The sequence below is a fragment of the Hippocampus zosterae genome, chromosome 6 (genome assembly GCF_025434085.1).
Source record: "Hippocampus zosterae strain Florida chromosome 6, ASM2543408v3, whole genome shotgun sequence".
Taxonomy (NCBI): domain Eukaryota; kingdom Metazoa; phylum Chordata; class Actinopteri; order Syngnathiformes; family Syngnathidae; genus Hippocampus; species Hippocampus zosterae.
In genome coordinates, this window is record NC_067456.1 from 13,593,190 (window position 1) to 13,607,312 (window position 14,123).

Sequence of the window (14,123 nt, forward strand, 5' to 3'; positions counted from 1 at the left end):
AGTTGAGTTGCACAGAAGTGTTTCAGCCCTTACTGAAAATACTTTCAACTCCAGGTTAAACACTTTTTTTAACCATACCTTCTAAGCATTTGAAAAATCATTTTTTCTTTTTGTAATTTTAGAAACCTACTTCTATTTATTTACTTTTAAACATTTTTAAAGTTTGATTTTAACGTGTTTAAATGTTAATTGTCAATGTACAGTACATTCCCTTAGTAATTTTGGAAAGCTACTTTGCTTTTGAATGTTGTCAATTGTTGGGCTACACCCGGATATGGTTGCCAGCCAATCACCGGGCACACATAGACGATCAACTATTTGCACTCACACCGAAGGACAATTTAGAGTGTTCCATCAACCTGCCATGAATGTTTTTTAGAACGTGGGGGGTAATTGGAGCACTTGGAGAAAACCCACACAGGCACGGGGAGACATGCAAACTCCACACAGGAAGGCCGCAGCCAGAATCGAACCGTGGATCTCTGCACATGTGAACCAGTAGATCACAGTGCAAATATATTTTGAGAAAAAAATGGAAGCTGATTTTTTTTTCATACCTGAAGAGTAATAAAAACACTTGAGAAAAAATCCTGATGCAGGTTATCATTATTTGTTCATGAAAAGGGGAAAACGTTTTTTGGGGAGTAGTTGGGGGGCTTTGTTGGTAGTAGTGCCAACTTATCAAAACAAGTATTCTAGTACATGACAAACTGTAAAAAAAACTTTTGTATTGAAGGACGGGACAATTATTTATTAAAATAAATAAATGTATATTTTAAAATAAATATTTTGATTCAAATACAGGCGTTAAATCTCCACTTTGTTACACTAGTACTGCATTTGTGCTTTTACTTTAGAGAGTGGGTACTTCTACCACCACTGAAAACGATTACAAAATATATTTGTCTTTATGTGCTTTAATTTAACAAAATGTATCGGAATGGGAACCTCAGTGCCTTTTACCACGCCCACTCTCACGTGGAAAACCTTTGACGTGGCAACATCCGGATGTGACATCACCAAGCACAACCCTGATCCTCCCCCAGACCCTCCTCAGCCTCACTTCAACTGTGCATCCTCTTCAGGTGTGTGCGGCGCCCACATCCCTTGAGGATCGTCGTGAGTTGTGCTTCGGAACTATGTGGCTGCTACTTTTCAGTCTGCTTTCCTGTGCGTCCTCATTTGAAGTGGACGTCGACAAGCTGGAGGGGCTGGCTCGAGCCAGGGTGGAGGTACTGGACAGGACAATACTCGACACTGATCGAAAAAGAGAGCGGTGTACGAGGAGCTTCTCTGTTTACGACACATATATTACAAACTGCGCAAAAATACGTTTACATTGTTGTATATTTATTTTGATCTGACTACTACGTTAGCATAGGTTACTGACTCGCAGACTCAGACGCGTTCCGACGTAAGTAGGGAACCTCACTCGTAAACGACGACCGCTCAGAGATTTGTTTTTTGTCCTTTGATAAGTGAATGGATGCCGGTGTGCGCACGCGTAGATGAAAACTAAAACGGCTGCACGACGTAAAGAAGCAAAAAGAGAACGTGTTGGCAATATAGGACCAACATTACATTGGGACTGCAGGACCTTTTAAAGTGCAGAAAATGCGTTAACAGGACACGACGTGCATAAGCAAAGGTGTGAGGAAGTAGTGCACCATTGAAATACATAATGCACTTCCTCGGGAGAATACCTGGCTGGCCTCCACAGTTTAACCAAAGCGTGCTATAACCATTGTTGGGACAGAAATGCTTGCAACTTAAAACCCAAGTCTCGCGTTTCTATAAAACAGGTTGAGCATCTTTTCCACAAATTAATACAAATTCTACACTACTCACAAAATGTTAAAGTTTGAGGGCTTTTGGGTGAAATTTTGGAATTAACCTAAAATTCACTATTGGGTGAACTTAATTTGACCTGTCCACTTTTAGATCATGGGCAACATGTTGTGATGATACTTTATGGTCATTTACATTGTCAGCTGCTTTGATTCTTGAGTCCCCGTGAAATCGTGAAAAATCATTAGTTTCGGCCTACCACCCACACCAAGAGGGTCACCATCAAGCCCAAGGGCATCCAACTGGGCCGGTTAATCAGCACACCTGGTTCAAATGATCAGGGTCTGATCATTTGAGTCTGGTGGGTTGGAAGATCTTGGGAGATGCATGCGCTGTGTCCTCCGAAAGCCAAATGACACCACTTTCAGCGCGACTCAACCACATGTGGTCTTTAAATTTGCAGGCAGGGTCCTTCGATGGCTTCAAAGGCTCCTTGTGTAGCCACCATGGATTGGATAAACTGGCTAATTCGGAGACGATTAATGTGAATTTTGAATCCACGTGCGCTGAAGTCGAGTTGTGCCGTCATGCGGCCTTCAAAGGACAAAGCCTGTGAATTTTAGCATAGCTCAAAAACAGGCCTACTTGAGCAACCTTGCTTTATCATATGTTGATGCAGAACAGGACTAATGCTGTCTTTGAGGAAGTTGGGAAGTTGGATTTTTCCCACCTCCTGACAACTAAGCGTGCACTAGACCATTCAGAATATATTATCTAAAGATTGTGAATTGTGATTTACAGATAGTAGGTTGACATTTTGCAACACATTGTTTCCTAATGGGCTTTGCTGTCATTTCGTTGTTAATGGTTCTGTAGTAAATGTAGTGCATTACTGCACAAATCTGATGACATAATCATAACAAAATGTGTTTCGAATATCTCTTTGCAGACTTGTGGCGGATGACAGTTGAATAGACTCAGAGAGGTACCGTAAATTGTGGTGGAATAACACAAATGTTGTCAATCATCTCTGGCAGATATGTCAGTGATTGTCCACTTTTGTGTGCAGGTCAAGGCCTTTGTGGTCCAGGACATTCCTCTTTAGTATCCTTTTGAAAAATAACACCTTCACAACTGAATGAGATTCAACTTTGGAAAATGAAATCTACGGACTAATGCTCCTATCTGTCCATAATCCTGAATTTCCCCTTCGAGGGGTTATACGTTTAATCCAATTAAAATGTAGCCTGCCAACTAATAAATATTGATACAAAAAACTAAAATGGCCTGTCATATTTTTAGCATCTTGGCTTTGTCTATGTACAATTTGTGCTCTACTGAGACAATCTAGTGATGTAATGACATTAATCAAACCAAATAAAGTACCATAGTAGCCTTTTGCACAGAACTGTATGTAATCATCAGTGGACATCTATCGATCCATCCTTGACCTGCGCTCCCTCAGCCATAACCTGGTGATGAAGCACATTCCTGGGGCCGACCCTGAGCTTGTCCTCCTGAACCATTACTATGAGGAGCTGGAGGTAAAATCCATTTTGGGTTTGAGATGTCATATGCACACGCACGGAGAGTAAAATGTTAATTCTTGTGATTGCAGTTTTGTTTTGGGCAACATGCACTATATTGTAATATTTTGGTTTATTTAGCAACTGAGGAGATCTAAGCCTTGGTGTTGTATTGTTTCCTCAGCGCATCGCCTTGTCTGATATGACACGCTTGGAGATCAACGAGCTTCTGGGCAAACTGGGCTTCTACAAGAAGCTCCAAGCAGATGACGAAGTGCCAGAAGAGTTCCGGTTTGCTCCCGCCAAAGACAGCCCATTTAAAAATGAGCCAGAGTACAAGCCCGCCACTGCCTCTGTGGTCACTCAGAACACCCCTGCCACCTCAGAGCCTGAACCCGAGGCCAAGCACCTTGACCTATAACAATGTTACAATATGGGACTGCTAGACAAGGCCATCAGATTCTGTAAAAGAGGAAGGACAAACTCTTTGCTTCACTATTTTTTCTTCTTCTGCACTGATTGGCTCATAGCATATCACTTGTCATTCTCGGTTATGTGTTGGCTATCTTGAGGTCGCCTCACTTGTGTCCTCTTGTGTCTGCTTCCGACTCACTGAGCTACCTAATGAAGCCGCAGACTAAAAATCTGCTGATTGGTCTGAGGCTGATGCTACATGTACTTGTGGGTTGGCTGCTGCACACAAGATTCAAGTGTCACCACTGTAAAGGAATAAAATGTTTACAACAAATGCATTATGACTTTACAGGGGAAAGTTGATTACAATTGGGCTGAGTATAGGCATGTTTATAAATTGGCCCATCATTTGAGGAGCCTCGTGAAATAATTAGTTCAGAGAATCAGGTCGTTTGCAAGTCATTTAGCACCATGCTCTCCACAAACATGCGGTGTGATAAACCGGAGAGGGGGCACCCATCATCCGGGCGCACCCCAGCCCAGTGTCGAACGGCGTTCCGCGCGGCAGGAGCCGCTAACCTTGACCAACCGGGGGGCGGCGGCGCTACGGTATCGGCACATCTAGGCGGGATTCTGACTTGGGGGCGTTCAGTCATAATTCCGCAGATGGTAGCCTCGCACCATTGGCTCCTCAGCCAAGCACATACACCAAATGTCTGAACCTGCGGTTCCTCTCGTACTGAGCGGGATTGCTATTGCGACAACACATTATCAGTAGGGTAAAACTAACCTGTCTCACGACGGTCTAACCCCAGCTCACGTTCCCTATTAGTGGGTGAACAATCCAACGCTTGGTGAATTCTGCTTCACAATGATAGGAAGAGCCGACATCGAAGGATCAAAAAGCGACGTCGCTATGAACGCTTGGCCGCCACAAGCCAGTTATCTCTGTGCTAACTTTTCTGACACCTCCTGCTTGAAACCCAAAAAGCCAGAAGGATCGTGAGGCCGCGCTTTCACGGTCCGTACTCATACTGAAAATCAAGATCAAGCAAGCTTTTGCCCTTCTGCTCCGCGGGAGGTTTCTGTCCTCCCTGAGCTCGCCTTAGGATGTTGAAAAATACGCGTTTTCTTTTTTGAGAATACATTTGCAACGAAGTAGTCCAATTTTCAGCTAATTCATTCTATTCTACATTTTCACTTAAAAAAGCTCCACAAAAAAGCATTTGAGGAGGAGTTTTCCTTACACCACTGCATCGGTTGCAGAATACCATGTTTACCCCCCCCCCCCCGAGAAATAATCCAACACAAAAAAATTGGTTTGCCTGCTTTAATGAATTCACATTGAGGTGCGGTGCACAGAAACATTTTATGTACAACACTCCCTGCCTTGTGTGTGGAAAGTTTGTCTTAGTTGGTAGCACTGGGATTGCATTTCATCTTATGTCAAAAGCTACAGAATAGAGTGAATACATTTAGTTTTATCCAACCAAGATCTTAAAACACTGCTCATTGTAGACATTAAAAAACATTTGAAAATTCTTTTACCTGTAAAATATACACATGCACTCATGTTTGGTGTTTTGTTTAAACTGAGAGCTAGTGCTCATCAGCCCTCCCCCCCCCATTAAAAAAAAATAATCTGTTACCAATAGTTGCCCCCTCCCATTAAGAATAAACAAGCGTGATGGTGGCGGCAAGATCACTGATCATTTGTCATTGTGACACACACAGTACATAAGTTTTGTCCAAACCTGATGCTTGTTTTCAGGAGCACTGCAGACCAGACAGCTTACATCGATATGAATACAGATGTATATGTACTACAATAAACAACCCAGTGCGAATGCATTAAATAGTAATATGTTAGGTGACACCAGAAGGACAATAACTTTAAATAATAAAGTGAGTAAAGGAGTTGGGTCCAAAATGTCAAAGTACCAACATTAGATGCCAATAACGCATCACAAGAATTCTTGTTTGGTGGGAACGATGACACAATACAAAATAGATGTATAAATAAGTTAAAAAGAGAAGTTGTGTATATCATTGCCTCTCTTACTGTGTGTTACTCATTTTATATATGACTGAATTGAAAATTTTAAAAAGTAGCAAAAAGGGTGACTGTTTTGAAAATGGCACGTTTAAAGTTAGTTCCTTCAACAGGATCTTGTTAGAAACTATATATGTGATGTTATCCAGGAGAGCACAACACCAACACTGCTGACGGAATTATTGAACAAACTCACACACAATCCACCGTGCCTTTGTTCGTTAGCGAACATGCGACCCGGCACACCGAAGCTCAACATTAGTCACCAAACCTACGTCAAAAGGTCGGAGGGCCGACCCATGGCCATCTCGTGCCTGCGCAGGTGGTTGACCAGAGACTGCACGTAGGTGAACACGCATTTGGAGTCGGGCTTGTTTCCCATGATCATCATGTCCTCCACTTCCAGCAAAGGCATGCAGTTGGCGTATGTTCTGCAGGGGGGAAGCATTCAAAGACACACAGCATGAGCGAGATGACGACTAGCTAGACTTGAGATAAACACGCGAGAACTACAACAGTCTTTCGATTTGAAGGAGTAAATGGGCTGAAGTAGACCAAATTTGCTTGCAGGCCACACAAAAACGAATCTGGTTGCTGACTACTTCGTGTGAGCACTACACATTTTGACCACATGGTGTCAGTATGCAAACATAATGCAGGACTGTACTTGTATCTCAGCATTCTTCACAATGCAGCCAATCAAAAATGGCCAAGCCATACAGTCTGCCCTACTGCATGAGAAGAAACAACTTTGTAAAATAAGTCATTTCCTATTTTAGGGGCCATAGTCAACCATTCGTTCTTTAATAGCATCTTTAAAAGGGTTTAATAGTCTAATGCATAAACAGATGTAAACTATCACTGAATTAAAAGAAACGACAGGCTACAACACAAACTCGCAGATGATTATTTTCCCCCCTTTCTGTTTTGTCTCCAGAGCTGTCTGTTTGAAATAATGTGATACATTTACTCCTTTTAGAGTGTTTAAGAGCAGGTCGACCTGGACGGATGCCTATACAGTTTCAAGTCTGGATAATATGCACAAAGAGACACAAGCATACCATGTTTGGTTCTTTTCTTCAAGGGAAGTCAACCTCCCAAATTTACTTTACATTAATATATTCTATGCAGCCCCACGAGTCTAAACACCACTTTCAGATTAATATTGTGTTTGTGGAATGCAAGTTAAGCAGTAAAATTCTCCCATTTCTGTCTATTTTGCTATTTTCTGTCAACTGAGAATGACATCACAGTTGCTCACAGCTCAGGTAAGAATCAATCATGGCTTCAGATAACAGGTGAGCCGTGACTGGTGGTTACCTGAGCCTTAAGCAACTGTGATGTCATTTTCAGTTGACAGAAAATGACAAAATGGCCGCACTCTGAAATGACCAAAAATGGGTGGATTTTGTTGTTTAACTCAAATTCAGAAACACAATCAGAATGCTGTGTCTAAAAGTGTAGAGGCGCATAAAACATGTTATTGTAAAGAAGTTTCCTCACAAACGTTGAACGGCACAGCTCTCACACACACGCACAGTCTAGAATGGCTGGAGGCAAATCCAGTCCTAGAGCGCGGCTGTCGTGCCTGTTTTAGAAGTTTCACTCCTTCGATCACATGATTCAAATGATCAGGTTCGTTATCTAGCTTCTACGGAGCTTGCTGATAAGCTGATCATTTGAATCAGGTGTGTTTAGGAGAGACACTTCCAAAACAGGCAGGTAAGCGGCGCTCTCGGATCGGACTTACCAACCCTTGGTCGAGAAGAACCACAGTGAGGCTTCCTTTTCCCTCTCTCACCATGGCTCCGCTTTTAGGCTCGGATGGGCCTTTAGGATGAGTTTTTGGTTTTAACCAGGCCCTTGGTCACCAGACCTCTGTAGAACTCCTGCAGGTATGTGTACACACACTTCCAATCAGGCTCGCGCATCTTCACCATGTCATCCACATCCAGCAGCTGCGGACAGTCCACTAGTTTCCTGCGCCCGGAAAGAATCGGGAAGGAGGACACAGACAAAGAGGAGGAGGCAAACGATAGAAGGAATGGAGAGAAAATGAGATGAAAAAAGAGGACAACAACAGGTGGGAAAGACATGAAGGAGATAATGCAAATAATGCAGTGAGCAGCCATAATACAGATTCAGTGGACAGAGATAGCAGAGAGACAAACAAACATTACATTGGCAGTGATCACACAAGTGACAATGTGTTGACATGCTTCTTAAACATCACGATACATCATACATATGTAGCATAGGATACACAAAGAGACATTAAACAAAACTGTCAAATGAGCGTCAGGCGATGCTCATTTAGCCTTTTTTTTTCATTAGAACAATACGACTACTCATAGTAAGGTGAAACGCGTGTATGTGCGAAGTGTGTGTGTGTGTGTGTGTGACTCCAAATAACCACAAGAAAACAAGTGGGCTCAGTACATGTGAAGAGTGCACATTCACACACAAGCACACAGGTGGTGACTGTGTCAGGTGACAATCCATAAACCATGAACCAGTGTGGCATGGTGCACTTGGGTGACATCACAGGTATAGTATGATGACAGGAGAAATTAAAATGAGCGTGGGTAGAGGAGAAAAAAGAAGGGAGACGATATTGCATGGCTGATGGGGGATGGGGGGACCAATTTTTTTGGGGGGGGCAGGGGGAGTTGCCTACAGATCTGTGGTTTAGAAAGGAGATGAGAGTACAAGAGCCGTGGTAATCAGTCTTATATTAACCCTTTCATGCACGCTGTAAACTGATAACCTGTCCACTGTAGTAACCGCTGTCCCTGAAAGGGTTAATATCATTTAAAATTTGTATTTGATTATTTATTTCAATTATATTTTGAGTTATTGTATAACTTGCTTCTGTATGAGTCCGCTGTTTATGACCAAGTTCAGTCCCTGCAACAGCAATGTAACACAAATTTGTACAGAAGTCATAATTGCTGTAGTCGTAGGACCATGTGCTAATGCAATAAAGTCAGAACAAACAAACAAAACAATAAGTAAGAAGCATGCCTTCTTAAGACACGTACTGATGTATTTGGCTGCAGCTGTGCAAACTAGCTCGTACGCCATTCATAACCCCAAAAGGTCATAATTGTAATGACTCAAACCACTTCGTGGCTTAAAAACACTTAGTCATAAATATAAAACAATCAAATGAAAAAAGCCATACTCGAGTGTCCTTTCTTATTCCATGTGACAGTTCGTAGCCTTTGAATGCCAAGATGGACGGTACTGTCATAAACTGAGGACACCGTGTATGAAAAAGGAATTCTATTCAAATGTGTAAAAAGGGCATTGCACTGGCTTGACATTTTAATGCATTTTCCATTCGATTTCAAAATATGAAAACATTGGCTGACACATTTGTTTCTAGGTCCGTCGCTTGCGTAGCTAAATAAGGTAAAAAGCATCTCTCAATTGAATGCAGAGCAGTTCTATACCACTGCAAGTCGCAAACCTAGACATGTTAAATGACTATATCTCTGATTGTAATTAATGTCACTCTTGCATTAGCTTATCAGACTGTGCAGATGTAACTGATCTCATAGCCCATGAGTGCATATATTAGTTGTAGATCCAAGTTCTGCTGTCCATAAGGCTGAATTGGGTGAGCATACCGTACATGCTCTATCCATGTCAGAAACCACAAAAGCGCTGAAGTGGTCAATCACCAGCGACTGAGTCAACCTAGTCACATGTTTGAACTCACTCTGCATTGCTGAAGGCCACCTCAAAGTTATGCCTGCGGTTGCTGGGACTCAGGGAGCTGTAGTCAAAGGCCTCTGGAAAAAAGTTGTGTACCAGGGCGCAGAATGCCATGCCGTTGCTCCAGCTAGATGAAAAGTTTTGTATATCCACATGCTGATCGGGGAGAGGAAAAAAAAAAACGAGTTAAGTGATGGAAACATTCCCTGGCTAGTTCGATATTATCCCGGCCGAGGGCGTATTAGCAGGTTCAGATCAATGGGTGGCATGAAAGGAGAGTGGTGAGCACGTGGCTGGGATGCGCACCTCATATGAGCGAGTCTTGGCACGGCACCAGTCGAGCAGCATCTGCTTGATGGAGTTAGCGTTGGGTACACCAAAGCTGGTGGAACGCTGAACCTTGTTTACTTTGGAAACCACCGGATGTCCCGGGCTTAAAGAGGAGAGTTGATGTCAATACTTGCTTGTTCTTTCCTTTTTTTGGTTAGTCCATCTCAGTGTTTAGGCTCACCCGCCTCCCTCCTTCTCCAGCTTCTCAATCATGGCTTTGCGGGCCTGCATGGCCGAGGTCTTGGGCAAAGTCTGTGCCCTCATCAGCTCCTTGCGTCTCTCGGCCTGCCTTCGCTCCACCGCAGCCAACCCGCCACTGCGAGACGACGACGACGACTCGTCCTCGCGATCAAACACACTGAAATAATCAAATGCATAACACTTCATTCGGAAAAGAACACAAAGTGTTTGTAAAAACGCATAGTGACCGACAACCGCATTGTAGCCCCGTGGGCATCCCCAAATTGTTTTTACTGTATATGCAGTTATGCGCAAAAGTGCTCATAGCTTGGGCAAGTTAATTTCAAACTGCCGAGTGGCCTTTTGGATGAATTGAATTGAATGTCTTTCTGGCCCATGTTCCAATCTCAAGTAGTATGTAAAAATAAAGTGTATTTTGGAAAACTAAAACCACAAATTCCATGTGACCACTGGTGAGATAATATTGTGCAAAAGGCTTCAACAACTCACCTGCCTACTTTTTTGCTTGTATTAGAGGAGGACGAAGACGTATAGCTGTATGACTTAGACTGGACCGTCCCTCCTAAAATGTAGAGAGAAGCATTTTAGTAGAACACTCAAGCAAAACATGCAGTGTAGAGTACAGGTAATGATGGGTAGAATTGATTAGAAGGCGAGAAAGAAGTAACAACTCACTGTCTGTTTTCTGCACATAACTGGCCTCAAAGACAGTGCTGCGAGATGACCTGCTGCCGTCATCTAAGCACACGCATTGATATTAGACAGTTGACATCGGCAGCCCATATATTCTCAACAGGCTGAATAAAATGCCTAATTTTCGGGAGGTTTGGAAAAAGCAAAATGACAAAAATACCGGACTGAGCAAAGCGGTCTGTCTTGGTAACTTGACTAAGTGTGGAGCCATCTGCAGACTTCTCCACCTTCCTCATCACCACTTCTCCCGCTCCGACTCCAGTGCGACTTTTGTTAGAACGCTCGTCTCTCTGCTGCCGGAGCTCCTGCAGACGAGTCTCACGTTCTTTTTCTCTCTGATCTGGAAAAGAAGGGGAATAGATGGAACAAAGGGGGTGGGGGAGATGGAGAGAGGAGATGCAGTGTCATCAATGGACAAAAAGAGAGGGAGACACGATACATATGAAAAACCTGTTACTTCCACAATTAAGGATAAATAGGCTTCCGAGGGAAAGTGCATGAAGACTTCTGTCGAGTGCAATGTAAAAACAAACCGTGACAGAAGAACGAGAACAAATTTTTTGACGTACCAAATGATTTAGACCTTCCAAACTTTACAGTTATGACTATTAAGAATGAGTGTAACATGCACTTACAATTTTATACATCAGTTAAGTCAGCTGCATGAATGAAGTTGACGCGTGAATTTTTAGAACACCTGTTGTGATGATTGCCAAACACTGTTCTCAAACAAAAATATAAAAACATGCATCAAACTATCGTCTTGTCTTTGCCAACACACAGATGTATTCCATTCCAAGTGTTGGACAACGGTGCTATAGTGCAAACACACGCAAAATGGAAAATGCAAGCATATGAGCTAATAAATCGCACTGCAAACCAACCTGTCCTACCTATTTCCTCTTGAGTGCACCCCAGCATGGCCTCTGAGAGCAGAGTGAGTGGAAATATTTGGGAATACAGAACTTGTTTACAATGAACAACCCATTCGTGCCTTTGTGATTTTTAGAGGTTTGCATTTTAGAGGCATTGTGTACTCGGCTATGATAGATATCATAGATTAGTTTTACTTTTGTTACCTCTCTTTTTTTTGCGAAGGTCCCTCATGGCTGCACGGATCATTTTCCTTTCCTCAAAATCTTTGGACTCATCAAGCTGTTGGAAGAGTTACAAAGAGTAACAATGAGAGGTTAGTCCTTCCACACAATCGGGGTCACAACTGTTTACGCATGCTGTTCCGATGATAATAAAGTGCCAACACACAGCAACAAGTTGTGAATTTTCCAAATATAACCCAGCTGACAAGATTTACTGCACATACGCGGACTCTGCGCACGTCTGTAGCTGTTGTATTGGTCACCAAGTGGTTGTATAAATCATTTAAAATCATAACTTGGGTGTGAAGTACCATTTTGTCGAGGAGCTCTTCATCCTCTATAGCAGCCAACTGGTCAGCAGTCAGTTTTCCGGGAGACTCCTCAGCATTGGCCTGGATTGTGGAACCATTTGGGATGTGCACTTGGACTGACGGCCCAGATGAAAACACCGGCTCTGAGGCAGCGACGGGCTCTGTCTCCATCTATACCAGACAAAATAAAAGTCAATAAGAGCGAGAACAATAACATGCAGAGTAAGGGGCGTTTGTTATTTATTGTGAGATTGCTAAACTGTGACCATAGTTGGATACTATGCGAATCTCCAAGTCTGAATCACAGACTAAGTTTCAGCATTATGAGACCAGGGTGATGTTAAGAAAACACATTCAAAGTTTGTTGACATTTACGAAGTAATAGCCACAGAAGGATTTAGGTGAACACCATAATAGGCCTGAATCAGGGAACTTGGTTTCAAAGCCCACATCTTTCCCTCCTAATAATCTTCTCTTCTCGGACAAAGACTGCCCACTCCACTTAGCTCATTATTTCTTCCACCCCCTGCTCCATCGGGCCATGGCAGAAAGAGAGGCAATGGTCACTTGTTCATTAAGTGTGTCTGACATTGGGTTTGTTAAATGTGACCGAGCAGCCGGGAACTGACTGTTTATGTGACACCATTAGACACCGGAGAACATGGGCCAATTTTATGGAAGATTGAAAGGTTGTACTAATAAAGTAAAAATCACGATGAAAAAAACATTCTGTCCACCAAACAAATAATTTAAAAGCAGATCACAAAAAAAGCCATAGTCGTAATATGACAAAATTACACCTTACCCTACCCATACATGCAAGTACCACAACTAAATACACCAGTCATTGGTGACTAAAGTAAATGTACTTCTAAATTAACCTGATGAAGTTTTATGTACAATAAATGGTGTACTTTTTGGAAGTGGGAACATTGTGGGAAGCATTTGAGATGATGAAAGTACTTTCACGCAGTTGTTTAGAGAGGGAAACGCCTTAAGGGGTATACCAAAATATCTCCAGCGACCATGAATCCTAAACAAAACACCTCTCAAAATGTTCACATGGTGCCGAATGCCTGTGGAAGACCACTGTAGCTGCGGCCACTGTGCTTTTGCCATAATCAGGTCCAGGTCCAGATATAGCTCAGACAGCTGTCTCCATCCCGGTCCACCACTCTTCTAGGAAGGCCTCGGCCTGACCAGGTCTCTCCAGAGGGGGACAAAGGCAAGACAAGCCATGATCACTGTTGAGCAAATCTTTGTGAACTTGTGGCCCCTGGGGCTGGGTGGGAAAAAAGTCACTTGACTGACAAAGAATGTTTGGAGTTGCAGCACGGCCAAACAAGGCCTCTGAGTTTCGCAAAGACAGAATGTGTGTGGGCCTGCGGGGGGTGGGAAAAAAAAAATCTAAGAGCCTTTGTGCATAAGTCATGTTTAAGACAATTTGCAAACTCAGTGTCTAAGGTGTTTGGTGTTGTTGTGGAGAAAGAGTTGAGGCCAATTGATCAGATTAATGGTTAATTTTTAAATCTCTCTAAGTCAACATCTGTCCAGGACCATCAATTATGTATTCGGTAGCATTAATCAGATCCACCAATTATACAGTGTATAGCAAAACACACCGGTCACAATGGGTCATTTGAGGGATATGACAGTGTTAGCTCCCTCCCCGTAAAAGACAAGAGGTCCATGATAATCATGGCATTTAGAATTTGAACTAGCTTTGGGATGGAACAAAACCATTCTGCAGGGTTAAGTGCAATTTCAGGCCTTGGGTAGAAGTCCCACCTGTCATCTTCACCCATCATCCACACAAGAACAAAACAACACTCATTAAAGGGGAAACCAACCCAAAAGATTTCTTTACAATCATAAACTCTTTGCGCCCCCACGAGTCCAAACACGGCATTCAGATTAATGTTGTGTTTGTGGAATACAAGTTAAGCAGTCAAATCCAGACGTTTTTGTCCATCTCAGAGGGTGGCTATTT

The 14,123-nt window shown here is 42.8% G+C and overlaps 2 protein-coding genes across 8 annotated transcripts in view; one reads left to right on the plus strand and one right to left on the minus strand.

Moving 5' to 3' along the window:
- Positions 1-1,023: 1,023 nt before the first annotated feature.
- On the plus strand, positions 1,024-4,066 carry selenom (selenoprotein M). Its single transcript, XM_052067663.1, has 5 exons — positions 1,024-1,232; positions 2,738-2,773; positions 2,858-2,892; positions 3,254-3,332; positions 3,499-4,066. The coding sequence occupies exons 1-5, from the start codon at positions 1,140-1,142 to the stop codon at positions 3,733-3,735; spliced, it is 480 nt and encodes a 159-aa protein (XP_051923623.1). The 5' UTR covers positions 1,024-1,139; the 3' UTR covers positions 3,736-4,066.
- Positions 4,067-5,044: 978 nt separating this feature from the next.
- smtnb (smoothelin b) overlaps positions 5,045-14,123 on the minus strand; it is a 48,211-nt gene continuing 39,132 nt past the window's right edge. For 3 of the 7 annotated variants that reach the window (XM_052067606.1, XM_052067612.1, XM_052067613.1), the window contains 10 exons: positions 12,134-12,304; positions 11,805-11,880; positions 11,610-11,651; positions 10,886-11,065; positions 10,708-10,770; positions 10,522-10,594; positions 10,013-10,189; positions 9,808-9,934; positions 9,506-9,657; positions 5,045-6,212 (listed from right to left, as the gene is read on the minus strand). In XM_052067606.1, the coding sequence (XP_051923566.1) occupies positions 6,053-6,212; positions 9,506-9,657; positions 9,808-9,934; positions 10,013-10,189; positions 10,522-10,594; positions 10,708-10,770; positions 10,886-11,065; positions 11,610-11,651; positions 11,805-11,880; positions 12,134-12,304 (1,221 nt within the window). In that variant the 3' untranslated portion in view covers positions 5,045-6,052. Of the gene's footprint in view, positions 6,213-7,582; positions 7,762-9,505; positions 9,658-9,807; positions 9,935-10,012; positions 10,190-10,521; positions 10,595-10,707; positions 10,771-10,885; positions 11,066-11,609; positions 11,652-11,804; positions 11,881-12,133; positions 12,305-14,123 lie in introns of all 7 variants that reach the window. The other 4 variants (XM_052067608.1, XM_052067607.1, XM_052067611.1 and 1 more) reach the window with 4 other exon arrangements.